The sequence below is a fragment of the Bos javanicus genome, chromosome 11 (assembly GCF_032452875.1).
Source record: "Bos javanicus breed banteng chromosome 11, ARS-OSU_banteng_1.0, whole genome shotgun sequence".
Taxonomy (NCBI): domain Eukaryota; kingdom Metazoa; phylum Chordata; class Mammalia; order Artiodactyla; family Bovidae; genus Bos; species Bos javanicus.
In genome coordinates, this window is record NC_083878.1 from 99,562,770 (window position 1) to 99,589,503 (window position 26,734).

Below are 26,734 nucleotides of genomic sequence, written 5' to 3' on the forward strand. Positions count from 1 at the left end.
CTAAGAGCACTGTTTTTCCATCTGGTTGCTTTAAATAATTTTTGTTGTGTTTAGCATTGCATATTTAGTATTTATATCTAAGTGTGGATTAATGTTATACACCCTTCTTGGCGTTAATACACTTTTTCAATCTGAGGAGTGGTGTCTTTCATCACTCCTGGAATATTCTGACATTATCATGTGGAATATGATCTCTCCCTCATTTTCCTCACAATCTCTCTTTTTAGCACATATGTCAGACCTCCTCACTCTGTCCTATTTGCTTCTATTTTGGGTTTTTCTTTTTCTCTCTGTAAATTGCATTCAGCATTTCCTCAGTTCTGTCTTTAAGTTCATGAACATTTCTTTAACTGCATCTAATCTGCTCTTTAACTCACCCACTGAAAATTTAACTTAATGTTCTTCATTCTTAGATCTTTGTTTTTCTTCGATCTGCCTCTTTCAAAAGGTGTTTTTATCTTCTTATGGTGTCTTTTTTTTCCTTTTAACAATTTAAAGCACACTTGGTGTATAGTCTCTTTCAGATGTGCTATGAGCTCAGTTTCAGACTATGCCTATTCTCCCCTGCGGTAGATCATTTTGTCCTGTTTTTAGCTGTCTAAAACAGGTTTCTATTTTTAGCTGTCAGCTAAGACCTCTCCACTGAGGATCCTGCCCTTTTGCTGGGGGTCTTCAGTTATGAAATAGTTTCTGGCTGCGGTTTTCCCCTCCCAATTTCCAAGACCTGGGAATTTCCCATTCTTTCTTTCTAGATTAATTTTTTCTGTTGTTGTTGCTAAAATTTGTAGGTGTTCCTCAGCAGGAGGAGTGAGGGGAGTATCACCATTAACTCAGTCTGCTAGGTCACTGGAACCAAAAGCCAAATTGAATAAAAGCATATTATTTAAAATCAATAGGAAAAAAAATCAATAGGGAAAGTATGGGCTAGTTGTTAAATGGTATTAAGACAACTGTTCAATAATTAGCAGGGAAGGTAATTCGTCTTAACATGCACCTAAAGTAAAATAAATTGCAGAGATAATAAAAATATGAAAGTCAAACTGTAGAAGTGCTAGATGAAAATCATGTGAGTGGGGAAAGTCTGTTTAATTATTCCGTTGATGGTAAAATGCTCTTGAAACTTGGACTACAAAAAAGTTTAAAAGTTATGTATGTTGAAGAACTATGAAAAAAACCCCAAAGGAAGTGACGAATTAGAGACATATTTACAAGATATAATGAAGGTTCAATATCTTCACCTACAAAGAGCTCTCACACACCCAGAAAAAGACAATAGCGAATAGGGAATTGAGCAAAGGACATGAATCAGTTAAAAAAAATAAGAAGAAGAAAAACAAATGACCAACAAGCATGTGAAATAAGAATTGCAAAATAAAGAAAACAGATGACCAGCAAGTTTATGAAAATATGTTTCTCTCCACTAAAAAAAAAAGTACTTTAAAACAAGAGATCCTTTTTACCTTATCATATTGGCCAAGCAGTTCAAAAATGTTAGAATATCCTGTGTGGTGAGGGGGCAAAGTAATTTAACACAACTCTCTTTCCTTGGTAGGAGTGTATAGTGGGTTGAATGGTAGCCCCCAAAGATATGATGATGACCTAACCCCCAGAAGCCATAAATGTTACCTTATTTGAAAAAAACAGTCTTTGCTGATATAATTGAATTAAGGATCCTGAGCTGAAGAGACCAACCTGGATTACAGGACAGGGTCCTTGTAAGAGGCACATGGGGTAAAAATAGAGGAGGCCATGTGACCGTGAGGCAGGGGCTGGGGTGACAGGGCAGGTGAATGTGGGCAACTAGCAGAAGCTGAAGCAGACAAGGGAAGATGCTCCCCCAGAGCCTTCAGGGTGAGGGCGGTCCTGCTAACAGCTTGATTTTGGACTTCCAGCCTCCAGATACGTGAGGGAATGCATTTCTGTTATTTTAAACCCCCAGGTTCGTGATAATTTGCCATGGCAGTCCTAGCACACTGCCATCAGAACATTTTCAGGAGGGCCGCGAGGCAGTATGCAGACAGACAGACTGGCCCTAGAGTGTGCCTGCTCCTAACATGTCTAACTTTCCTCCTAGAAATTACTCAACATTAATAATTGAGGATTTGTTAAAGATTTCTCGGCAAGGATATTCACAAAAGCCTTCTTTAAGGATATTTGAATAAACAACCTCAATGGTCTACGAGAGAAGGTTGGCTAAGTAAATGATGCTTTAGCTCTATAACCAGAGAGACCAAAAACAATAATACCCACAATGGATGGAATACTTTTGAGGTGCCCTCAAGGAATGAGTACTTTCTGCCTCTGACCTCATGTAATTCTCACAGTAAGGCTGTAAGGCTGGCATCAGTGGCCCCAACCACACAGAGGAGGGTGGCGAGGTCAGAGGGTGGAGGCCAACTGTCCAATGTGACACGGCCAAGGGACCAAGATTCTGACCTCAAGCCCTGCGCTGTGCACGTATCCATCAAGCGATGGGATGACTTCCTGGAGCAGCATCAGATCACCAGGTGACAGAACAGGCGGATGCTGGGCAGCAGAGTGTCGGATGGAAACAAAGCGGTGGAGCACGTCCTATTTTTGCAGAAATAAAAAGTGCCTTCCATTGCAGAGGAAAAAAGGCTGGGAGGATTTACTATGCACGTTAACAGGGAGGTGACCTCTGGGGAGGGCTTTGGTGATTTTGACGTTCTACACACACATCTTACAGCTTTGGTAATCAGAACAAAATGATAAAAACCAAAACCACGACGCCGGGCTGGGCGGACCACACCTGCCTCGGAGTGTGTGCTAGGAGATGGGGAACAGCCGCGGGACCCCAGGCGCCTGACTCCCCTGCCCTTGGCCTTCTCCCCGGCGCTGCTGTCTGCACCTTCTTTGCACCCGCTCATCCGCGGGCATCGATTTTTCCATCCTTCAGAGAAGCGCCTGAGGAAAAGGAAAGAGCATCTCTGGATCAATGAGCAGAGCCCTGCAGCCAGGGTCAGGGGGGTTTCGCGGGCCGTCTGTCACTGTCCTGCCCAAGACTGGAGGGGGAGACTGGGGGGCAGTGGAGAAGCTGGCCAGGCTGCCCGCAGTGGTCCCGCGAATGTGCCCTGTGTGTGTGTGTGTGTGTGTGTGTGTGTGTAGCAGGTGGTCTGTGGTGTGGGGGCTGATGCAAGATAGGTGTGGTGGGGGGAGTATATGTGGATGTGGGGTCGGGGGTGCAGGGGCTGTATGTGGGTGAGTTGTGCGTGTGGATGACATTAGGGCAGAATAGGAAAACAGGGTACAGGGTAGGGTGGGGGGTGACTGCCCACTGCCAGCTGCCAAGGCTGAGCTTTGCCTAGAGAATCAGGAAGCCTCCCAAGTCCCCTCTGTGAAGTAGGCTCCTCTCAACTCACCCTCACAGCTCAGTGAGGATGGGGCTGGTACCCACCCACTACACAGATGGGAAAACTGAGGGCTGAGTGTGTGTGTGTGTGTGTGTGAGAGAGAGAGAGAGAGAGAAAAGGAGTTTCAGGGAGGGGAGGAGGAACCGTGAGAGGGGAAGGGGAGGAGAGAAGCAGAAGAGGGAAGGGGGGACAGAGTGGGGAGGGGAAGGGGAGAGGGACTGCCCTGTGGCTGCTCCCGGCCTGCAGACCAGAACCCCATCTGAGACACCGGCGCTCACCTGGGCTGGGTGCTGCGGGTCGGGGCACAGACGAGAGTCACCCACTTTGGCCCTGCCCTTGGAGGCTCCCAATGGGAAACGGGGTCCATGTGTGGGCACTCTTGGGTCGGAGCTGGCCAGTCTGGGTCAGCAGACCTTCACCCCCTGCTCTTGAGGCCTATCCGAGCTTCACCCACCCATCACACGACCCTCTTCCATCTGCTCAAACCCCCTCCCGACTTGTCTTTTGACTAAAGCGGGTGCCCTCACTCGTGGAAACACACCTCCTCTGGGAAGTCCCCGTGGACCAGCTCTCCAGTCCCTCCAGCCCACAGCTCCCTGTGCTTCTCCTCCAGGGCCCCCACAACCAGCATCCCTGAAGATTTTAGTCCACTGTTATCCGTCTGTCTTCTCAGCCTAACTGTGAGCTCCGAGAAAGGCAGGCTGAAACCGTGGGTCCTCTTGGCTGGGTGTGCCGTGCCCACCCCCTGGCCAGGCACCGAAAATGGCTCAACATATGTTTGTTGCATGAATGAATGAACCATGATAATTGCTAAGAAAAGAAGTGTGCAGATGGTCTATTATGAAGTTCTGTGAGCACGGATTGGGTTTGTGTCCACGTGCCCGAGCGCTGAGGTGGGCTCACGTGTGGGTACGGTGCCTTCATGGACACGTGCACGTCTGTCGGGGGGGTGCGCATGCGGTGTGCACAAGGCACTCAGTGCTTGTGTGTGTGTGTCACACGTGTGTGTGTCACACGTGTGTGTCACATGTGTGTGCATGTATGTGGGTCCATGCATTTCTATATGCCAGCGTGTGCAGGTGTGTTTACACCCGTGTGAGTCCACGCTGCTTCTTGCTGCAAGTTGGAGGCGTGTCAACATCCTTCTCTCAGGCTTGCTCTCTCTCCATGACCTGCAGCCTACCTTTCTGCTTTCTGCAGCCTCCAATCCCAGCCCCCACCTCTCGCAGCCCGAGCAAAGACTCTAGCTCCAACTGGGCTTCAGCTCTGACATTCCAGCTCATTCCAGCACTCAAGGCCCAGACGTTGCCTGGAACACCACAAGCGTGTCATCTCGGCTGGGTGCTTTCGCCTCACTCCATCTTCTCGTCTGGAAAGTGGACACCACGCTCACAGACACGCATGGCACGGGACCTGGTGTGTAGGGAGCACTGGACAAATGCTACCCAGCGCGATGTCCCCAGTGGTGACAATGGTGACGATGTTCCTCTTGTTGTTGTCGTTCAGTCCCTGTCGTGTCCAGCTCTGCCACTCCGTGGACAGCAGCACGCCTGTCCTTCACCATCTCCTGGAGCTCGCTCCCACTCACGTCCACTGAGTCAATGATGCCATCCACCCATCTCGTCCTCTGTTGCCCCCTTCTCCTCCTGACTTCCATCTTTCCCAGCATCAGGGTCTTTTGTTCCCCTGGCAGCTGCAAACCAGGGTGATCCAAAGGACGTGGGGAAGGTAAGCCAAAGCAGCGCCCTGCCCTGGGTGGGTGATGACTCCCCTCCCTCCTGGCCATGGGCTCCCAGAAAATGCCGTGGTGGAAGGAGTCGGGGAATGAGGAGCAGATGTGCAGCCCCAGGGCTCATCCTGGAGCTGAGTCCCCCGCCCGCTGCGGTCAGGGCGTGGGCTCTCCCACAGCAGTGCTTGGCCGGCCCCACACCCATCACACGTGTGCGATGGACTTGAAATCAAACCCCAGCTCTTCTCTGTGGCCTGCATCTCCCCCCTCTCTTTGCTCAGGCTATGTGTCTGTCTTTCTGCTCCTCTCACACTCCAGGCAGGTTTCTGCCCCGGGGCCTTTGCATTTGGCATTCTCTCTGCCTGGTGTACCGGGTCCCCAGACGGTCTCATGGCCGGTGGCCCCTGCTCAGAGGCCCCCTCCTCAGTATCCCCATTCATTCACCGTCACACCACTTATCAACAGCTACAATTACCTTAACACTTTTAGCACTTGACACTTTTAGCAGGCTATTGTGTGTGTATTAATCGTCTTGTGAAAACTAGTCAACAGAGATCTGTAGGGGAGAGGGAGGGGCCTGGCTCTGAGCCCCGTAGTTCTATTTATTCAGCACCTACTATGTGCCAGGGGTGGCGCTAGTGGTAAAGAACCTGCCTGTCAACACAGGAGACATAAGGCACTTGGGTTCAATCCCTGGGTTGAACTTCTGGTTGATCTCCAGAAGATCTCCTGGAGAAGGGAATGGCAACCCACTCCAGTATTCTCGCCTGGAGAATCCCCATGAACAGAGGAGCGTGGCGTGCACAGCCCATGGGGTCGCACAGAGTGAGACACGACTGAAGTGACTTGGCAGGCAGCATGTGCCAGGGTGCAGCCGGAAGTCTAGCCGGCTGGGTGACCCTGGGCCACCTGCCCTAACCTCTCAGGCCCTCAGTTTGTCCATCTGTAGAGGGAAAGCCAGCCCCAGACCCCTTGAGGGAAACTCACCTCCATTCTGATGGTGTCTCCGGCTCTCTGAAATGTGGCCAGTCTACAGAACTGGGGAACGTGGGGCGCGGGGTCTGCGGCCTCCTTAGCCTGCTCTGCTTTACCGCCACCCTGCCTTTGCAGGGAGCACCTTGGCAGTCTGACTGCACGTCCTCTGGATTGCTTCCCTGGCTGGCGTTGTTGGGAGCTCTCAGCCCACCACGTTTTGTTTGTTTACCTCTAGGCTCTGAGCTGCGAGGCCTGGGACAGATGTTTTCTTCCAGCATCCTGGCTCAGAGAGGGACACCCTACAGGACCCCAGGACCTTACCCAGCTGAGACAAGGTCTGGGATGGGTCTTGCCCTCTCCCACCAACTTGCTGTCCACTGGAAAAGAAGCCACGCCCTTCTCTGTCTGAAGAAACCCTGGTGCCCCTGCACTACCTGTCCACCCAGAGCTCCAGACTGGGCAGCCCTGGCAGGACTATTCACAGCTTCTACCTGATGTGTGTCCAAAAGGCCAGACTTGATGCGCGCCCCAGCGTCTGAGCCTTTTCTGTTAAGACTGGGTCTGGTTTCTGTGTTTGTTTCAGCTGTGAGGGTCCCTGGGGCGCCTCTGGAGGAGGCGGTGAGGGAAAGGCAGAACACCAGGTGGGCAACCAGCTTCCCTGTCTTCCCTCTTGCCACCCAAGCCCCAGGGGTGGAAAACAATCCACACAGCCAGAAACCTGGCTCTGCAGCGGCGGGGCTGGAAAAGCTTGTTCTGGAAGGGAAGGAAGAGGGGAGGGGGCTCCCGAGGCCCCAGGGCCGTGGTCTGGGAGCCCTTCTCACCGGCCATGTGGCCCTCGGCCTCCCAAGGCAGTCACTTGGAGGTTCTGTCTCTGGGATTCCGACTCTGGCCAAGGCCCCCTGAGTCAGGACCAGCTGCAGGGTCTCATCGCTCCAGGGAGCCTCAGGGAAGGGGCTGGGGAAGGAGAGGGGAGGAGGGCTCAAGGCTAAGGGTCCTTTAGGCTCTGGGATAAGCTCAAGCCTAGCAGCAGGACTTGGCCACCGCCCAGGGGGTTTTTGAGCGCTGCAGGGTGCCCAGCCCTGGGCTGTGGCCGGAACCAGGGGAAAGGGAAGGAGCCTGGTCGCCGTAGGGCCTGGGGACGCCATCGAGCCGAATGACTGCCTGGCCGAGGGGGTGGCGATTCCCCTGCAAGCCACCAAGCACGCGCTCAGCTGCCGGGAATGCGCCGCGCGCGCCCAGCCCGTCGCCACCGGCATAAATTCCCGAGCTGTCTGTGCATGTCTTTTTCTTTCACTAGAGGTTGCTCACTTTCACTTCTTGCTTCCTTTCGGCTCCTCCGCCGGCTCCGTGAGCGCGTGTGCGCGTGGGGCGGTGCGGGGGGCGGGGGCGCCTGTGCCCGCGCGCTCCCGGCGGATGCGACCCTAGCCCACAGGGAGGGCGCGCTCCGGCATCGAGGGGTCGGCCGCCCAGCGTCCGATGGCGCTGAGAACTGGCACCGACGGGCCCCCAGCCCAGCCCTGCTCGTTTCTTCGGTCCCAGTGGCGCCCTGCGCTGCCCCGGCAGATTGGGGTCCCGGGTGGAACAGACCAGAGAAAAGAGCTGTCTTCATCCTGAGTCTGTGAACAGGCCAACCCCCTCCGCCCTCACCGACTTCTTTCACATTCTGCGTCTTTTTTTTAAAAAGAACAAAACAAAACACGATTCGCCCAGAAGCTGCTGCTACTTCTTCATACTCCAGAGGCCTCTCTGTAGTCTTTCCCTCTCTAAACAGGAAACCGAGGCCAGGATGGATGGAGCCTTGCTCCACTAAGCAGAAAGCCACATCCGGTGGTAGCCAGAGCCCTTTGCTTGAGAATGTAGGATTTGGACGAAGCTGAGAAGGGCCTCTGCGGCTTCCTTTAAGGCCCCAGCCTGCTGGCCTCCTTACAAGTCTTTCAGTGCATCCTGTGCCCAGGGCCCACCTCAGGGCCTTTGCACAGGCTCTGGGCTCCCAAGGGGCCAAAGACCTCCTTTCCCCACTAGCTGTGTGACTTGGCAAATTACCTAACTGTTCTGAACCTTCATCTCCTTCCCTGTAAAATGGTGTCATAATAGGATGTTTGGGGATTCAAAGTGATGACCAATACAGAGCACAGGACCGGGCACTTCGGGCAGAGGAGGGACACTGGTGGGCCCAGCCCAGATGTGGGGATTAGGCAGAAACCAATCCCTTGCCAGGGACCCCCAGCCCACCCCACCCTCACTCCTTCAAGGAGCCTCTTCACTGCTCACCTCCCCAGTCCCTGCCAAGGTCTTCTCCAGGCCTCTTTGGAGGAACCTCACCCAAAACAATTTCCTGCCCCAATTTCTGCTGTGAGGACCAGCAGGAGGCAAGAGAAGGGGGACCAGGTCCGGAGGCAGGAGAACTGGCTTCCATTTCCAGCAAACTCTGCCTCACCGTGTGATTGTGAGCCAGTAGCTTGGCCTCTCTGTGCCTCATTTCTTTCTGTGTGAAACTGAAGCAGAAGGCTGCCTGGCTCACATCTCAGGTCCCCAGGTGGACAAAGCAGACTGTGGGTGGGATGTCATTCCAGGCAGTGAAAAGCCTCAGATGGAAGCACGTTGCTGCAGTAATTTACAGCCATCCACAGAGCGTCGGCTCAGGCTTGAGGAATCAACTTGTCAGCTGGATCTGAGGGGTCTCTGCCACCTGTGCTAATGGAAGGTGGCTGGAAGGCCACTTCCAAGAAAGGTACAGCCGGATGGGTTCTGCCACTCACGGCCGGCTTTAGTCATCAGTTCCAGCAATAGGGATGCTTGAGGCACTGTCACAGCCCCCAGAGGGAGCACCCGGCGGGGAGGGAAGCCTCATGTCCGCGGCTGATGAATAAGATCTTGACTGGGTCGCGGTGTGCCCCCTTCCTCAGCCCTGCTGCTTGGCCCCACCTTGACTCTCTTTTGCCTCAGTTTCTTTCTCCTAAGTGTGGGCTCCACAGAAGCCTCCCATGCCGCAGGTCAAACTGCCATCTTCCCCCCACCCACCCCAGTTCACGCCTCCTTTATTACCGGGAATCGCCACTGATTCTTCAAGCCACAAGCCCGTGGACAACTTGTTTGCTCCAGATAGAAACACCAGCATTGATGTGCTGCATATTCACTGTAAAACTGGAAACAGTATGAAACACATACATTGGGGCTTTCCTGGCGGCTCAGAGGGTAAAGCATCTGCCTGCAGTGCGGGAGACCCAGGTTCGATCCCTGGGTCGGGAAGATCCGCTGGAGAAGGAAATGGCAACCCACTCCAGTACTCTTGCCTGGAAGCTGCAATCCATGAGATGTCAAAGAGTCGCACACGACCGGGCAGCTTGGATCAGGCTCCTCGCTTCTTCTTGCTGTGAGGTCATCTGACAGTATGTTTCAGTTTCACCTAATCAGAGTAAATAAAAATAATAAATAAAATAAAACACATACATTGAATGGAAGTTCCTTCATATTTGTCCCCCTAGAAAGTTACTGCCCACATTTGGTGAACTCCGATATCTGTTTAGACTCTCAGTTATAGCAGGCAGAAAACCCAATCAAAATAGAAACTATGGGCCCATGTAATAGAAAAATGCAGCATGGTTTTGATTCAGGTATGGTTTGATCCAGAGGTTCATGATGCTCTTGAGGCTCTGGCTTGACTTCTCTGCAGTTGTTTTCCCTCTGCTCTCCTCATGGTGTCAGCTGGGCCAGTTAGGAGGGCAGCAGGGGCTCATTCTTGCTTCCCAAGGATGAATGTGGAGTCCTGTTTCTCGGAGGTGTTCTGATCCAGCCTGGAGGGGGTCAAAGAAGACTTCCTGGATGAGGTGGGGCCTGAACTAATCTTGAAGAACCCACGTTGGGAGAGTCAAGAGTCTTTTATGTATGAGAAAGCAAAGTGCCCTTTCATCTCAGTGGAAACCTGACGCTCAGAAAAGTTAAGTCGTGGGATTCAAGAGGCTGAAGTGGTCTACAGGGACTGCGTGAAGCAAGTCAACAGGTCAAGTTCCCATTTTGCAGACAGGTCTGAGCCAGAGCCTCAGGCTGAGTGGCCTCAGGCAAGCCGGCCCCATCTCCCTGAACCTCAATTTACTCGTAGTGAAGTGAGGGCAGCACCAGACCAGACCTCGGGGTCGATGAGCCAAAAAGGTGAGCAGGGGACAGGTCCAGCCTGGTCTGTCCAGCAGGGTCCTTCCTACACCTGCTCACAACCCGAACACATCAGTCTGAGGGGAGTTTCCAGGCTGGGAGGGGTTGCCCCACTCCCTGCATCCATCAGAGCTTGGCTATGTGTCTGGCCAACTGACAATCCTTCTTTTTCCTTGGCAGGCAAGCCATTAAGTGCCAGGCCCCAAAAGCACTGGCCTGTAGCCTCAGCATTAAGTGTATTTGCAGCCATTAGCAAGAGGCCCCCACTTGGCCATTCAGGGCGAATGCAAAGCCCACCCCTGGCCCCAGCTCCCTGGGGGATGCTTATTAAAGCTCCATCCTTGGAGGAGAGAGCAGCGGCTGAGAAGAGAAATGGGGCTTCTAGGACCCACATGGACATGTGTATAGGTTGTTCACTGCACAAGGGTACCGCTCAGTGGGCAAGCGGAACTACGGTTCAGCCAGTCCTCCACGTCCCAGACGACGGGCCCTGACATAGGCTGCATTCCACATAGGAGATGGTGCCCTGCTGCAGAAAGAAGCCATCCGAGAACTCGAGGCCCTGCATCGTCTTTTTTTAAAAATTGCATTTTTACTGACATCTTTTTGGAGTACAGTTCTGTGACTTGTATCATGTGTATAACTTTGTGTAACCACCACAAGCGGGATGCAAAACGGTCTTCTACCAGCCCAAAGTCTCCGTTGTGCTGTTCTTCTATAGACATCCTCCCCTTGCTCCCAACCCCGGCAACCACAGATCTGTTCTGCATCATTTGTCTCTTAGAAAATGGAATAATGCAGTATGTGATATTTTGAGATTGGCCTTTTTCATTCAGCATCGTGGCCTTGAGAGTTGTCCAAGGTAATGTGGGTATCAATAGTTTGCTCCTTTTTATTTCTGAATAATAGTCCGTGGTCAGGATGTCCCATTTTATCCATTCATCCGCTGAAGGACATCTGGGTTGCTTCTACCTCAGGGCTTTTACAAATAAAGCTATTATGAACATCCATGCCTCTGTGACCATGAACACACACGTCTTTGCATGGACCTAAGTTTTCATTTCTCTGGGATAAATGCCCAGGAGTAGGATAGCTGCGTTACAGGGCAAGAGTATGATTAACTTTTTAAGAACCTGGCAGACTGTTTTCCAGGCTGAACGTCCTGTTAGGTATCCTGATCTGTAATGTACAAGAGTTCCAGTTGCTCTGTTCTTGTCAGCACTTGATACTGTCAGTTTTTATTTTAGCCATCCCAGTGGGTATGAAGTGGTGCCTTATGCTTTTGATTCTCATGTCCCTCTCATGTCTCATCTCATGTCATGATGGTTAACGATATTGAGTGTTTTTTCATGCATTTATTTTTCATCTGGTAAATCTCTGATGAAGTGTCTATACAAGTCTTTTGTTTTCAGATTGGACTGTTGTGAAACTATTGAGTTTTGACCGTTCTTTATATAGTCTGGATACAATTCCTTTGTCCAGATATGTGATTTGCAAATATTTTCTTGCAATCTGAGGCTTGTCTTTTCATTCCCTTAACAGTTTCTTGTATAGAACAAAAGTGTTAAATTTTGATGAAGTAAAACGTATCAAAAATTTTTTTCTTTTGTTAATCGTACTTTATTGTTATGTCTAAGAACTCTGTCTAATCCCAAGTCTCAAAGATTTTTCTCCTGTGTTTTCTAAGTTTTATGTGAGAGATTTAAGTCTGTCAACCACTGTGGGTTGATTGTCTTTTTTATTTTTATTTTTTTATTTATTTTTAATTTATTTTTTATTTTTATTTTTTTGATTGTCTTTTTTAATATGGGGTAAGGTAAAGGTCAAGATTCCTTTCTTTTTATGTGTCCCACAGTATTTATGAAATTAATGAATGAAAGGCACGAAGGATCAGGTAGCAAAGCTGGCCAAATGGGGGAGATCAAGACGGTGTAAAACGAGTCAATGGGTAAAGGACGTTTTTCAGCAAATGGTGTTAGACATTTAAAAAAAAAATGAAACTCAACCTATCTTATACAAAACCAAAAAATGATTCTCAATGGATCACAGACTTGAATATAAAAAGTAAAGGCCACCAGCAACCCCATCTGTGTCATAGGAGATTCCCAGCCCTGCTCTGCTGTCAGATGACACAGGAGTGGTGAGAATCACACATCCATAAAGCGTAGGGAAGTCCCCGGTGGCTCAGACGGTAAAGCGTCTGCCTGCAGTGCGGGAGGCCTGAGTTTGATCCTTGGGTTGGGAAGCTCCCCTGGAGAAGGAAATGACAACCCACTCCAGTATTCTTGCCTGGAGAATCCAAAGGACGGAGGAGCCTGGTGGGCCACAGTCCATGGGGTTGCAAAGAGGTGGACACAACTGAGAGACTTCACTTTCACTTTCAAAGGGTAAGCCGAGTGTGAACCTTCTGTGGCCACACCAACATTTATCACGTGGGAACCCTGCACCAAGTGTTCCCCTGAAGGCTGTCTTTGCGTCCTCTCATTTAATCCTGAGATAAATCAACACACTTTTAGTAGTTGGTGATTTAGGGTTTGGTGTTTTTGTCCTCACTCTATGCATAAGGAAATTGAGCTCAGAGAAGTTGAGAAACTCACCTAAAGTCACATAGTAAGTGGGGGAGCAAGGTTTGAAACCAGAGCGTTCACCTCTGCTAGCGTCAGGCAGGGCACAGTCAGGCCAAGGTAATAGCTGGTACTACGGGCTGTTGATGGATCACGTGGTTACGGGGCCCTGGTGGGGGTAGGTGTGGAGGGGGCACATGTGAACTTTTCTCCCAGGATTCTGGGGAGATCGGAGGCCCCTTGTTCTCTGGACAGGCTCAACTTAATCCCCTTCATGATGATGCCTCCTCCTCCATGATGATGGCTCTTGTTTGGGGGAACTCACGGGAACCAACGCGGGCCTGATGGTGTGGATAGCTTCCGGAAAGTGCAAGTGCATGAGGGTACATGCCAGGCCTGAGCTGCTGGGATCGTCATCCCTGCCTCCCTGACTGGTCCTTCCAGCCCCTCGGCCTCTCCTTTGTTCCTAGAGCGTCCCCACCCCCACCCTTGCCCAGCCTGTAACCCCCCACCTAGGTCGGCCTCTCCACTTCTCACTTGTTTAAACACGACTGCTGTTTCAGCATTCAGCTCCAGTGATGCCTTCCCCAGCAGCTCCTCTGGGCTCTCCGTCTTCCTGCTGCTGATAAATACAGTCTAGTCCCATATGGTCTGAAAAGCTAGTGTTCTGCAGCATAACCTTCTAGGGACGCATGGGTCTCTCCAGAGTCTTCTAGATGCACCTCAAATGTATCTGGGAACAGTATCAGCCCCAAATAGGCTGTGAGGACAGGGCCTGAGTCTTTTTTTTTTTTTTTTTTTTTAACATTTTTTGTTTTTGTTTTGGCCACACTACACAGCTTGTAGAATCTCAGTTCTCTAATCAGGGATTGAACTCAGGCCACACGGCAGTGAAAGCTTGGGATCCTAACCACTAGACCACCAGGGAACTCCCTGGGGGCTGAGTCTTAATCCTCTCTGCTGGGCCCAGAGAAGACTGGCTCCCAGTCCATCAGCCCACCTCTGCTACCACCTCCCTCGCTGTGTGACTCAGTGTCTTGTTCAGTCGCTCAGGCATGTCCAACTCTTTGTGACCCCTTGGACTGCAGCATACCAGGCTTCCCTGTCCTTTACCATCTCCCTGAGTTCGTTCAAACTCACATCCACTGAGTTGGTGCTGCCATCCAGTCATCTCATCCTCTGCCACTCCCTTCTCCTCCTGCCCTCAATCTTTCCCAGCATCAGGGTCTTTTCCAATGAGTCGACTCTTCGCATCAGGTGGCCAAAGTATTGGTGCTTCAGCTTCAGCATCAGTCCCTCCAGTGAAAGTGTCTGGCCTGCCATAAATGCCCCATCAATGGGAAGAGGTGCTGCTGTTGTTTTCGGGGCTCTTATTTTTATTTCCAGGACGCTTTCTGGAGCGGAGTAGCCAGATATGGATGCTGAGGGGGTCTGCTGCTCTCTGGAGGGAGGCCAAGTCTTACTGCAGCAGGAAACCTCCCTTCCTCCCCACCCCCACAAGCCTAGAACTGGAACAAGCCTATCACGCCCGCCTTGTCCATGCAGCCTGCTCCAGCCTCCACTGCAGGACTGCAAGCTCCTACGGGCAAGGTAGGGGCGGGGAGAAGAACCAGCTTTTAATTCTTTTCCCCTCTCATAGCCTGGAGTTGACCCTCAGTGTGACACTGAAGGGGCCCTAGGGAGGCTGGGGTCAGGCAGAGGAGAGCAGCCTCTTGCCTAATGAAGTCTGCCCAGAGCCCAGACCTCCTCCAGCCTAATTAGATTTTATGATCCCGAAGGAGCCACCCTGGATCCTTGCTCACCTCCAAACCTCATCAGCACCCAGCCTCATCCAGTCCAGGCCCTGCATCTCACACACAGCTGGCAACCGGCCACTGGCCCTGGCCTCCGACCCCTCCCACCTGAACGCTGGTTCTGCCACCTCGCCTGTCTCACCCACTCTTGATCAATGCTGGAGACATCTTTCTAGAACACAGATCAGAATGGTATTCCCCTCCACTCCCCAGACTCTGACTCCCTTCATCAGGGGCCTTTCCATCTTTTGACCCACAGTCATCACCTGGGGATCCTATTGAAACGGAGAGGCACTGGGACCCATCTCCCAAGAGCACCATTTCTGGGGTTTGGAGCAAGGCCCAGGACCCTGCATTTCACAAATAAGTCCCCCTTCAGGGCTGAAGACAGGGACCCACTCATACCGTCACATTCTGGCTCAAAACCCTAAGGTCACAAGGATATTAATTGAACCTGGCCTTCCAGAGCACCAAGAAGTTGTACTATCAAGGAAGGTGGCTAGAACAGGTTTTCCGAGAGCAGCTTTCTCACCAGATTGTTAGCCTTAAATGTCTAGACACGGACTTTCACTTTGGCCTTGGGGACCACAAATGCCAGGCATGGTCCTGCTTGGATCTCAGCTTTTTATTGCCTCATCTGCAGGATAAGCACCAGGGGGCTTAGTCTGGCTTAGATCTGACCCCCTCCCTTCTCCATTCTCCTCCAGCATCCAGCTCATGGTCTCTGAAGGCAGCAGGCAGCTTATCACCTCTGTGCCTTTGTACATGTTCCTCTGCCTGGAACACTCTTCTCCCACTTGTCCCCTTGGAGAACTCCTATTCATCCCTCAAAACCCCATTTAGATTCCATGGTTCCGGAGGGCCCCATCGTGCCCTCACCTCCCTTTCTGGTTGCATGTACACTGTTTTCTTATAATGATTCTGTCTTATTGCTTCCCTGGAGGCAGTTTATCATCTTTGCTGTAACGGTTTTAGAATCAGGAAACTTGGTTTTACCTCTGGCCCTGATGCTTACCAGGGATCTGAACTTGGGTGCTGTCCACTCATCTTTCTGAGACATATTCATTATTGATAAAAGGGAAATTAAAATACTCCCTCTGCATTGGGTTGCTTTGGCGTTTGAATGAGATGACCCGTCTGTGGGACTTGGCACGGTGCATGGCACAGAGTCACTGTTCCATTGTTTTGACGTCTTTCCTGATGTTGGGCAAGTTCTGTGACATCCATGAGTGTGTCTCCATGTCTTTAGACCTTGGGGCTTCTCCCAGAATGCACCACGGGAAGACAGGTTGCAAGGTAGCACAAGACTCTGCTGTTCTGCCTCATCCCTGGAAATTGTCCCCATCCTGAGCGCTTAGGGAAAGGGCCTCGTGTTCCTCTGGGGGCATCCATTAGAAGTGAGAGAAGCCTGCAGTGCCCAGAGGGTGAAAGAAAAGCAGGGATCAGAATGGACGCTGAGCCCCAGCTTAGAACAGCTGTGTAGTCTGGGTGCCTGCCCTCATCCCATCCCCTAGGGTCCTGCCCAGTGTTGGGGGGAGGACAGGGTGCCCGGGAGGCATGAGGACTGGCCCCAGCTGCAGAACTGGAGCGAGAATCTCTTGATCTCTTGGCTGCACCAAGAGGCGGAGGCAGCCGGGGCCCTGGAGATGGTCTCCATGACAACCGCTGCCACTCACTCCCCATCTCGGATGTAAATTAGTTACAATTTTATTAGTGTGCAGAATTTCAAGAGGCCAGATCCTGCCTTGGAAGGGAAAAGGATGGCGGGGCGGGGGGACGGGGGAGAGTTTCCAAAGGCTTCATACTCCCAAGAGGTTCCCAAACTCCAAGGTAGGTCCACGGAGAGTGAATGGGGTCCCGTGCCCTCATTTGTCTGGCCTGTCAGCTGGTCTGGGCTGGGTGAATCAGCCTGTCCGTGGAGACGAGGGCATACAGAGGCCTGAAGCACCAGCAGTGTGCCCAGTGCTCTCCGGGCCTGCCTGGCCTCCTCTTGGCAGCCTGTCTACCTCCCCACTGGTCAGGGAAGGTGGCTGAGGGCCGCAGAGGTCATTAGCTGGCCCAAGGGTGCCTAGCTTGCCCCGGCCAGGCTCCTGTTCTCCCCTGTCCGCTCAGCTGCCTCCCAAGGTGGGTCAAAGGTCACTGAGATGCTACTGGGCACCGAGGCTGGCAGGTGAGGGCATTGCCAAGAGTTTGGGTGTCTGAGTAACTTGGGGCCCTGGGTTCCAAGGATCAGCATGCGAGGCTGCTGCAGAGGTGGCCAGGTGATGCCTAAGTCGAGGCTTTCTGATTTCTGATGCTCTGAATCATACGTGCAGATACAGGGGCATGTGCGAACACACTTTCTTCCCCAAAGGAGGGGAAAAAAGGGACAACAGCATCTTTTTCCTAAGGCCGTTGTTAAAATTAGTTTGTGTCCCCCCAGGGACAGCCCACTGTGCATGCCCCTAAGGTGGCATTGGTCCCTCCACCACTGAGAACGCGCTCCGGAGGGCTGGACCCAATGAGATGGTGGACCAGCAACAGCCCCCGGGCTCCCGACTGGGGCTGGCTCGGGGGTGGGCACCGAGGTGCCCTCCTGGGGGCAGAGGAGTTGATGCTGCAGGGACGGGACCAGGTACACATTGGGGGAGCAGGGAGTAGACAGGGAAAGCTCCAGGCAGGTGTGAGTGGCTGGGCCAGCAAAGGACAGAAAGCTGAATAAAGCACTTGGAGGCGTGACAAAGCATAGTGAAGGCTTAGGACACTGGCCATTAGGAGAACACATGGAAAATGGATGGCAGGCTGGACAGGGGACTGGATGGGGACGGATGGAAGATGGATGGGAGGCCGATGGGAGGCTGGATAGGAGGCTGGGTGGGACAGGGATGGGAAGATGGGTAAGGTGGATAAAGGATGGGCGGAGGATGGATGGAGGGCGGGCTGGAGGCTGCTTCACACAGTGGTCAGACTCGTGGGTTACAGCCACAGGCTCCGGGATTCAAACCCCCAGCTAGTCATTTAGCAGCCGTGTCACCCGGACAAGTTTCTGTAATCTCTCTGAGCCTCAGTGTTTGGGGCAGGAGGGTGTATGCACAGGGCCAGTGGAAGGAGCAATAAACTGGGGGCTCATCCATGTAAAGCACACAGTAAGTGCTTACTCAGTGTTCACACTATCATTTCATTAAACTCGGCCTTGGGGACACGGTGGTGAGAAGAAATGTGGGGGCCGCCCTTGGGGGCTCGAGTCCACTGGGGGAGGTGATCAGTCCTGATGCAGGGCCCCTTGGGGTGGAGAAGGAAGGAGGGAAAAGGGGAGGGGGGGAGGGGATGTGCGATCTGTGTCCCATGGGGGCTCAGGACAGGGGCAGGGCAGGGGCAGCCGCTGAGTGTTCAGGTGAAAGTGAATGGAGAAGCCACTGCAGGGCAGGAGGGTGGCCGGGAGCAGGGGTGAGGAGGGCAACTGTGGTTCACACAGGGGAGAGACGGGCTGGACAGGGTGGGGCCCAGCGGGGTGCTTTTCAACAGAGGATCTACGCCAGCGGAGTCTCCTCCACTCAGTCAGTATCTAGGACCCAGCCCCACTCCCGCCTCTGGGCCTCAGTTCCCCAGGTGTGCATGGGCTGGAAGATTCCTAGAGGTGTTTCTAGGTTTGGGGACAGTCTGAGCCTCATCCAGGTGGATGGCAGCACGGAGCCCTTCCTAACAGGGCTGGAGAAGCAGCTGCAAGGCCACAGGCCTGCCCTCCCGCGGTCCAGCCCACGTGTGAGAGCGACATGCAAGTGTTAGGGAGGGGTCGATGGGAGGAGAGCATCCCGCCGCCTTCCACAGGGCTCTGTGTCTATGGATCTGTCCATCTGTGTTACAACACGGCCAAGAGGCTGGGCGGGCCCCGTGGCCTGTGGCCTGGGTGACCCTGTCCTGGAAACACGTCCTTAGAGACAAAGCACCGATTCTCCGGGGATAGCGAGGCCCCTCTTTAGCTCCTTAGTGCCCGTTCTGATGTCCCCGTGAGGGTGACAGGCTCCTTGAACTTCACTCGAGTTCGGTGTCTGGCACCAGGTGCGGAGGTTGATTCCCTGTGGGGCAGGGCCACCTGTCCGTCTCCCATCACATGGAACAGAAGCCCGCAGAGCAGCATGGCAGCTCCGGCTGGCTCCCCGCCCCCCGCCCCAACGTCTCCTCCATCTCCCGTCTTACAACTCGCCATATTTTGTGGCCCGAGGGCTGAGAATTCTAACAGGCAAGAGCAGGGATAGGCCCGCCCACCCTGTTTCAGTCGTGTGTCTTACTAATTATGCCACACACCGGAAAACTTAATTAAATCGATGCTTGGTGTGTAATTTCAACTAGTTTGGAAAGTAGGGGGAAATCAAACAGCCACACGGCCTGGTGCCGCCTTAGCAAGATCTGGCCATGCCCCGGGCGCTGGGGGCACTTGTCCTGCCAGGCTCAGCTCTGGGGCCAACACTTTCCCTCTGAAGCCCCAGAGGCCGCTCACTCCCTGGACTCAGCAGCCACACACACACACACACACACACACACACACACACACACACCAAGAGCTACAGGAGGGGGCCAGGTAGTCAAGGGGACAGGGATGTTGGGAAAAGCCCTAAGAAGCTAGGGCTGCATTAAATGGCTAGCAAGACAGTAGGATAAAAACATAAGGAAATACAAGGAACAGCCAGATCCATATAACCTAGGTACACCCTCTGACCCTCTGGGATTCATTTCCAGGTCTCTCTGACTCTCCTCCTCCTCCTTCCTCCTGTCCCGCTTTCGGTGACACCCCTTCTCTGTGCTCTGCGCATGAGGGCGCCCAGCTGCAGCCCGCTGGGACCAGGGTGGTCCGAGGGGAAGGGACCACACCCAGGAAGGGCATCCTGGGGCCCAGGTAGCACTCCAGTGGCGGAGGAGGGGGCGACAGTCAGGAAGAGTGGGCGGGGAGGAGCTGGGCATCCTTCTATTTGATCCTGGTGTGGGGTTTTGAACCCTGTACTCTGTCAGCGAAGAGAATTTGAAGAAAAAAATAAGACAGGCATTCCCCAGCAGTGGGAGGAGCTCCAGAAGTCCGTATTTACTCAGCCCCAGATGGCCACAGCACTCGGCAGGAGCTGACTCACAGCAGGCGCCTGGTGCTCTGGGCACGGGTCAGACAGGCCCTGCTCCAGGGGACTCACCGTCCAGGGTGGGAGACACAGAGGAAACAAGCTGCAGAAAGCAAGGGGGCCACGGGCCAAGGTCTGTGGGACAGCCCCGGGGTCAGGCACGCTGCCGACGGCTGGCAGCTACCTCAACCCCAGGAGGCAGCTACCATCCCTGTAGAGCCTGGGGAAACTGAGACAAAGACAGTTAAGTCACGGCCCAGGGTCCCGCTGGTAACAACTGCAGCTGGACTGCAAGCTGCTGCCTCTGACTGGATTATAACTGTGGAGAAACAAGGCTGCAGGGAAGGGGTCTGGGGGTTGCAGGCGACTCCCTGGGAGAAAGGGCTTCTAGTTGGGGCGTGCTGACTGTTAGTTCTGGGCCTAGAACCAGGCAGCCCATCAAGGCCTCACTGGAGCCCCATTTTAGAGATTAGGAGACTGAGGCACAGAGGTTAAGGGACAGACCTGGTGTTCAAGGGCAGGGAGAGCAGCTTGGGGCTTAAGAGACCTCAATCTGCCCTACCCCACCACGCCCAGCCCACCTGGCCATCACGCCCCACAAGGCCGTGGCCGCCGCATCCTGACTCAGAATGAACAAGATGGGCAAAAGAGAGGAAAAAAGGCCTTGCTTTGCAGAGAGGTGAGGTGGTTTTCCCAAAGTCACCAGGCCTTGCATGGGCTGGTGGGGTCTGTCCCAGATGCTGGCACACCCGCCCACTGTCACACGGATGACATGGAGGCGGCAGGTCACAATGTGCGGGGACTGCGGGCCCCCAGGATGGTGAGGAACCAAGGAGGCAGGGCTCTTGGAGTTTTGGTGGCTTCTCACCACTCAGGTTTTAGGTTCCTGTCATCCCCTGGGAGAGGCCCTCATGACTGTCTTTCCCTGACCATGATGACCTTGCTGATTTCTCTCTTCCTTCTTTGCATGATCATGGGTCCAAGGACGTCTTTGTCCAAGTGGGCCAGGCACTTTTCTGTCTTGCTCTCCCCAGTACCCGGCACCTGGCACAGGCCGACCCAGAAAAGGTGCTCAGTCTATGGTGGTGAATGAATGAGTGAATCTGACCAACAGGGATAGCATGGGTCCCTCCCTCACCAGGAGATTCTGAGTGTTCAACTGAGTGGGATGTCAAAGCTTAGCTGGGACTGGGCTCGGGCCCTAGTTCCGTAATGAGCAGGTCACAAGGAGCCAGATTCCAATCTTGGACCCATCCTTCCAGTGATTTGACCAAAGACTGGGGTGCCACCAGACACAGGCCAGCTGCTCAACCCAGACACCCCTAGCCAGACTCCCCGATATCCAGGGGCAGGGGGCAGGGCAGAGAGCTGGAGGTCTCTTCCTCAGAGCCCCAGGGACGGTCCTCCATCCTCTTGCCTCTAACCCTCCACTCCCTGTTCCCCCCTCCTCCCTCTCCATCCTCCCCTCCGTCCTCATCTTTCCCCTTCAACCCCATCCTTGCCCTTCAGAGCACCCCCATCTCCCAGGTTCCCCTCTTACTCAGGCTTCTCTCCCTCCCTGCCTCTCTCCTTTTCTGCCTCCAGTTCTTCCCCCCACCTCGCCGCCAGGGGCCGGGGGATTTGCAGTTTCCCCGAGCAGCCATCTCCGCAGCTGCACATCTGGGTCATTAGGACGCTCCGGAAAACCGGGGCTGCCTGAGCCCCTGCTCCTCCCCTCCCTCCTCCTCCCCCCCTTCCCAACCCTCCTCCCCCCAGCCTCCTCTCCATCCTCCTCCAACCTCCCACCCTCCTTCCTCTTCCTCCATCCAGCATCCTGCTTCCCCCCCTCCCCAACTCCCCGCTCCAGCCAGTATTTTTAGCTCGGCTGCTGTGCATTAGTGTGCAGGGGCGCTCCTGGTGAAGCCTGGATGAGGTTTTATCTGTTGTGACAGCCCCAAGGGCAGCTGGCAGACTTTTCTCCCTCTTAAGTTTGGAGCGCACTCCCTCTCCCGCGGGTCAGAGCCTCAGCTGGATGGAGGTGTGGGGGGTGGGGGTGCAGGGTCTCGGCCGGTTCGGAGCCCCCTGGCGCGGCGTCGGGGCCGAGCGATGCCCTCCCCTCCCCTCTCCCCTCCCCCTCCCCAGCTCCCCCTCCTCCCCCCACCTCCTCCGTGGGCCTCCAGGCCTTTGTCTCTGGAAGCCTCCGCGGCGGAGCCTGCTCGCCGCACGCGGGGCTCCTGCGGCCCCGCGGCTGTTCCCTCCCTTCTCTCCTCGTTTACTCCTTTCCTTGGGCTGCTCCTCTCAAGGTTCAGTCCCTCTCCGCGTGCGCCTCTCCTGCCCGCCTCCCTCTCCGGGCCCCCCTCTCCCCTCCCTTGCTCTTCCCGGCCTCCCTTCCCACCTCCCCTTCTTCTCCCCGCTCCCCACGCCTCTCCCTCCTGCCTGGTGGGGAAAGGGGCCGGTCCCGGTGAGCGCGCCGACCCCAGCCTTCTGCCCGGTTCTCTGTTCCTCCGCCTAACCCCTGGCGGGTTCCTCCGGACCTCAGGATGCGAAAGGTTGTGAAGGGACCCTGGAGCCTGAGGGTTCTTCGAGCTGCGCCCCCCACCCCGTCTCCAGGGCTAACCGTCAGTGGGGTCCACCTGGATGCCTTTCCAGGACTCCCTCGGGTGGAGCCTGACCGCAGTGGGACCTGCTGCTGACGGACAAACGCCCCAGGACAGCCCTGCTCCCTCAGGGACGGCCTTTGCCTCTGGTCCCCGGGGGCAGAGTCCTCCTGTGCGGGTGTAAGGACGGGGAACTGGTCTCAAAAACCTCAACCTTTGTGAATGACCGTGTAAGAGAAGCAACCCTCTGCGCATTGCACTTTACAGTTTACACTGTTCTCTGTTCCTTGTCACAGTGGCCGTGACCCTATTTTATTCCCCCCAGAGGGGTGCTATGGGGCTCAGGGAGGCCAGGCATCTTAGGTACAGACCGTCGGCCCATCTGGGTCTGACCCCTGCAGCCCAGGCCTGGCATCTGCTGGACCCTGCCCCTCACCCTAAGCTCAGCACCTTTCAGGGGGGCTTGGAGGCCCAGAGAGGCAAGGTCCCTGCCCAAGGTCACACAGTCCAGGCTGATGCAGAGAGAAGAGGGGTTTGGGGGCTCAGGGCAGGGAGCCTGAGGCCCTGAGGGATCCCAGCAGTGGCTGGAACCGTCACATGCCTGTCCTCTCCCCAGGGCAGCTGGGGGGCGGGGGTTGAGGGGGCCAGACTTTGGCCTCCTGCCTCGCCCCCTCCTGGGGCTGATGAAGGCTGTCGTATGGAGAGAGCACTGGCCCGTCTAAGACCTGCAGCCTCAGCTCCCATCCCCGCTCAGGGCCCCCAGCTGTACTCTGGGCGAATCTCCCACACCCTCTCCTGGTCCCCCAGCCCTTCCTTCTCCTGGTCTCTCTCCCCATCCAGCCCTTCAGGGCTCTGCTTTCAGGATGCTCTGATTCTGCTGCCAGGCTGGCCCCTTGCTGGTGTCCCTCTCTCCCTTCTGTCGTCTTGTCCTCTCTGTCAGCTCCTTTCCGCAGCTTTCAAGCTCCCTCCTTCTTTCTGTGTGCGTGCGCGTTGCTGTCTCTGTCACCCAGCCCTCTGCTCAGTCTGGATCTCTCTCTCCCTCCCTCTCCCATCCACTGTTTCTGCCCACCACACACACACACACTCCTGCTCTGCATCCCTGCAGCAGTGATGGGTGAGGACTGACCCCAGGAGGAGAACCCACGTCCCCATCCCTGAAGGCACCTCCTGGCTCAGCCTAAAGCTAAGGCTGTGGTGGGCTGGCATTCCAGCGGTTTGGCAGCTACATTTTTCTGAGGCTCTGGGGCAAGGCTTATCCCTGACCCGGCCAAAGTTTCTGGAAGGCAGGATCCACAGCGCGCCCTCCCAGTGGTCCCACATTGCAGGGACCCAGGAGTTGAGAGCAGCCCCGAGGGCAGAGGGGTCAGGTCTGGGCTGGGACCCCAGAGTTGGTAACAGGGAAGGAGAGGGTAGCTGGGTGACCAGCAAGCCTGCCTCGGAGACCCCCGGTCCCCCATGCTCCTCTCTGCCCGGCACATATGGACTCGGAAGGCCCGCACCAAGGGCCATCAGAGTTCTCAGGCCTCCAATCCCCTCTTCTTCCCCCTTGTTCCTCTAGGTACCTGGGAACCTGGGCCCTGGAGATCAACAATCTTGGGTTCAAGCCCCGCCCCTGCTTACTAGCTGTGCAACTTTGAGGGTGACTGACTTCATCTGTAATGTGGGGCTAAGGCAGCTGCCGCTCTTCCCCCGTCACCCGATTTCTCGGCCTTTCTGCCAGCACCGACTGGGTGTCAGCCCTGAGTTGGAGCCCTGGTTCTACCACCTGAGAAAGTCATCGGATCCATGGAACCTCAGTTTTCCTCCTCCATAAAATGGGGCTATTGATAGACAAGCCCTCATGGGCTGCCCTGAACTCACCTGGGGATGCTTGGCTCAGGGAGTGGAGAGGGTAAGAAAAGGAGTAGCTGTCGAAAGCTGTTTTATGTTGCTGCGTGTTGTTCTGAATAGTCAGCCTTGCCTCCCGCCCTCCAGCTTGCAGGAAGCATTCAGTCTTGGGCCTGGGGCTCAGAGGCTGTGTGCCCCACAACCCTTTGTGTGCTGAGGAGGGAGAGCTGAGTCTGCTTTGGCCTAGACTTTGAGGCCAGCTTTCCCCAGCTCAGATCCAGGCCTCTGGGCATTGGGAGGTTGCTGTGCTTGTGTGACTGGCTTTGTCCCCAGATTGGCAGCTGACCAAGGAAAGGAGGGACCCAGTTTTGAGGGAGGGCCAAGAGTGGAGGAGAGGGAAGGGGAACAATGGTTCCGGGAGCCTGGGAGCCCAGTAGCCCTGCTTGCTCTTCCTTGCATCACCGTGAGCAGGGGAGGGGGTGGGCCAGGGGACCCCTGGGCTCAGGGAGCATCCGTCAAGCCTTGGGTCCCAAAGTTGGAGTTACCGTCCCAGCTCCGACAGTGAAGCCCTCTGTCCTCCGCCTCATACCTGTACCTCTCCCTGACTTGCCATTTGTTTCTAAACCTTCAGCTCCGTGATGGAAAGGTCTTGGTCTTACCCCCTGCTGCATCCCTAGTACCGGTGATGGAGCAGTGACGAATAGATGTTGAACGAGTGAGTGAATGAATGACTCATCAGGTGGCCAGGGTCAGCCTGGCTCTTTCTAGATGACCAGACTCAGTGGTGCCAGGGGGGATACTGCTGGGCCCTGGGTCCCCGTGGAAGGCCACGGTTAACCCCGAGAAGGGTGGAACAGCCTGGTGCTTTAGGGCACAGCTGTGGTCAGCCCTGGGTTCAGGTTAGAAGGGGGAAGACCTGGGGGTGGGGGGCATTATTCTTCACGCTTTGTGGGCCTGGGCCAGCCCTGTCCTGGTGTCCTCCAGGGTCACAGCCCCCAGGCACGTTTCCGGTTTGTGCGTCATTGCTACCTCGATGTTGATGTCCTTCTTGGCCCCTCCAGGGCCACTTGCCTATGAGGCCTTGGTTTGTTTGCCCATTTCGCTTGCCCCTGGCCCAGCTTGCCTCCTCTTTGCAGTTAGTTTCTGTGGGCACTCAGCCCCCTGGACATGCTGCCGGCCTAGCCCTCTCCCCTGCCTGCTCTCCCAGCACAAGAGCCTTTGCGTCTACTGTTCCCTCTGCTGGGAATGCCATTCCTCTTGCTCTTGGCTTGACTGCTTCTGAGATGTCTCCCATCCTCCGAGGCAGCCCCAACCGCTCTGCAGCGTGTGGCCCGATTACTCTCCTGAATAAGCACACTGCTGCTCTGCTCCGTTGCACTTAGCACAAATCTGTGAGCCTCTTGTCACGGTGCTTCTCTTTGCTCGTCACCTGCCTGTCTCCTTAGAAAGTCAGCTGCGTGCTGGCTGGGCCAGGGTCTGGCTTGCTTCCCCAGTGCTTGGATGGTGCATAGCATGAAAGGATCCCTGCATTGCCAGACCTCAGAGCAAGGCTTAGCATGTGGTGCAGACAACAGTGAATGAATGGACACATGAGCCAGTGATTAGACGAATAAGAAGATGGCCTTTGAAATCAGACTGCCTGGGTTTGTAGCCTGACCATCTGCCATCCTTGGGCAGATTTGCCTCTCTAGATTTCAGTTTCCTCATCTGTAAAATGGGGATAACAGGGGTGATTACCTCGTAGGGTGGTTGTGTGGATTTCTTATATTATTATGTATTGGAGTACAGTTGATTTACCTTGTCTTGTCAGTTTTAGGTGTACAGCACAATAGGTCCTTATAGGTCATTGCAAAATATTGAGTATAGTTCCTTGTGCTATACGGTAGGTCCTGGTTGATTATCTATTTATTTTTGATTGGTGCATAGGCTCAGTGGTAAAGAATCCGCCTGCCAATGCAGGAGACGTGGGTTTGATCCCTGGGTTGGGAAGATCCTTTGCAGGAGGAGATGGCAACCCACTTCAGTATTCTTGCCTGGGCAATCCTATTGACAGAGGATTTCAGGTGGCCAGGGTCAGCCTGGCTCTTTCTAGATGACCAGACTCAGTGGTGCCAGGGGGGATACTGCTGGGCCCTGGGTCCCCGTGGAAGGCCACGGTTAACCCCGAGAAGGGGTTACAGTTCCGGGAGCCTGGGAGCTACAGTCCGTGGGGTCACGAAGGTCTGGCTCAGCGACTGAGCACAGAGCTGCTTTGCAATGTTGTATCACTTTCTGCTGTACGACAACGCGAATCAGCTCTAGGTACATGTAGAGCCCCCTTTCCATTTTATGGACAGTAATGTGCACGTTAATCCCAACCTAATGTATCCCTCCCACCCTTTCCCCTTTGGTAACCATAGGTTTGTTTTCTGTGTCTCAGTCTCTTTCGTGGTGTGGATTAAATGATAGCTCTGATAGCTCTCAGCACACAATATGTGAGTATCAGATAGGCTTTGCAGACATCCTGTGTGCAAATACCGACCCTTGATACCCCCCTGCCCCACCCCCACTTTCCCTATAGTCTTCGTTATCTCTGGAAATGGTACCTCCCACTGTTTGTGACACAGCAGTCAACCTTGACTTTTCTCTTTCTTCCACACCCACATCCGATCCTTTGGCAAATC

General features: G+C 54.4%; 1 protein-coding gene and 1 long non-coding RNA gene across 2 annotated transcripts in view; one reads left to right on the top strand and one right to left on the bottom strand.

Moving 5' to 3' along the window:
* LOC133257620 (uncharacterized) lies at nucleotides 1-26,122 on the bottom strand. Its single transcript, XM_061433798.1, has 2 exons — nucleotides 24,105-26,122; nucleotides 1-9,481 (listed from the first exon to the last, which is right to left on the bottom strand). Exon 2 carries the CDS (start codon nucleotides 7,329-7,331, stop codon nucleotides 6,393-6,395), a length of 939 nt encoding a protein of 312 aa, XP_061289782.1. The 5' UTR covers nucleotides 7,332-9,481; nucleotides 24,105-26,122; the 3' UTR covers nucleotides 1-6,392.
* LOC133257623 (uncharacterized) overlaps nucleotides 12,347-26,734 on the top strand; it is a 32,830-nt gene continuing 18,442 nt past the window's right edge. Inside the window, exon 1 of the long non-coding RNA XR_009739625.1 lies at nucleotides 12,347-12,611. This is a non-coding gene — a long non-coding RNA (uncharacterized LOC133257623). The remainder of the gene's footprint in view (nucleotides 12,612-26,734) is intronic.

What these genes read in the sequence shown, in the direction of transcription:
- LOC133257620 (XM_061433798.1), bottom strand. Translation starts at nt 7,331, where the DNA reads ATGCCGGTGGCGACGGGCTGGGCGCGCGCGGCGCATTCCCGGCAGCTG.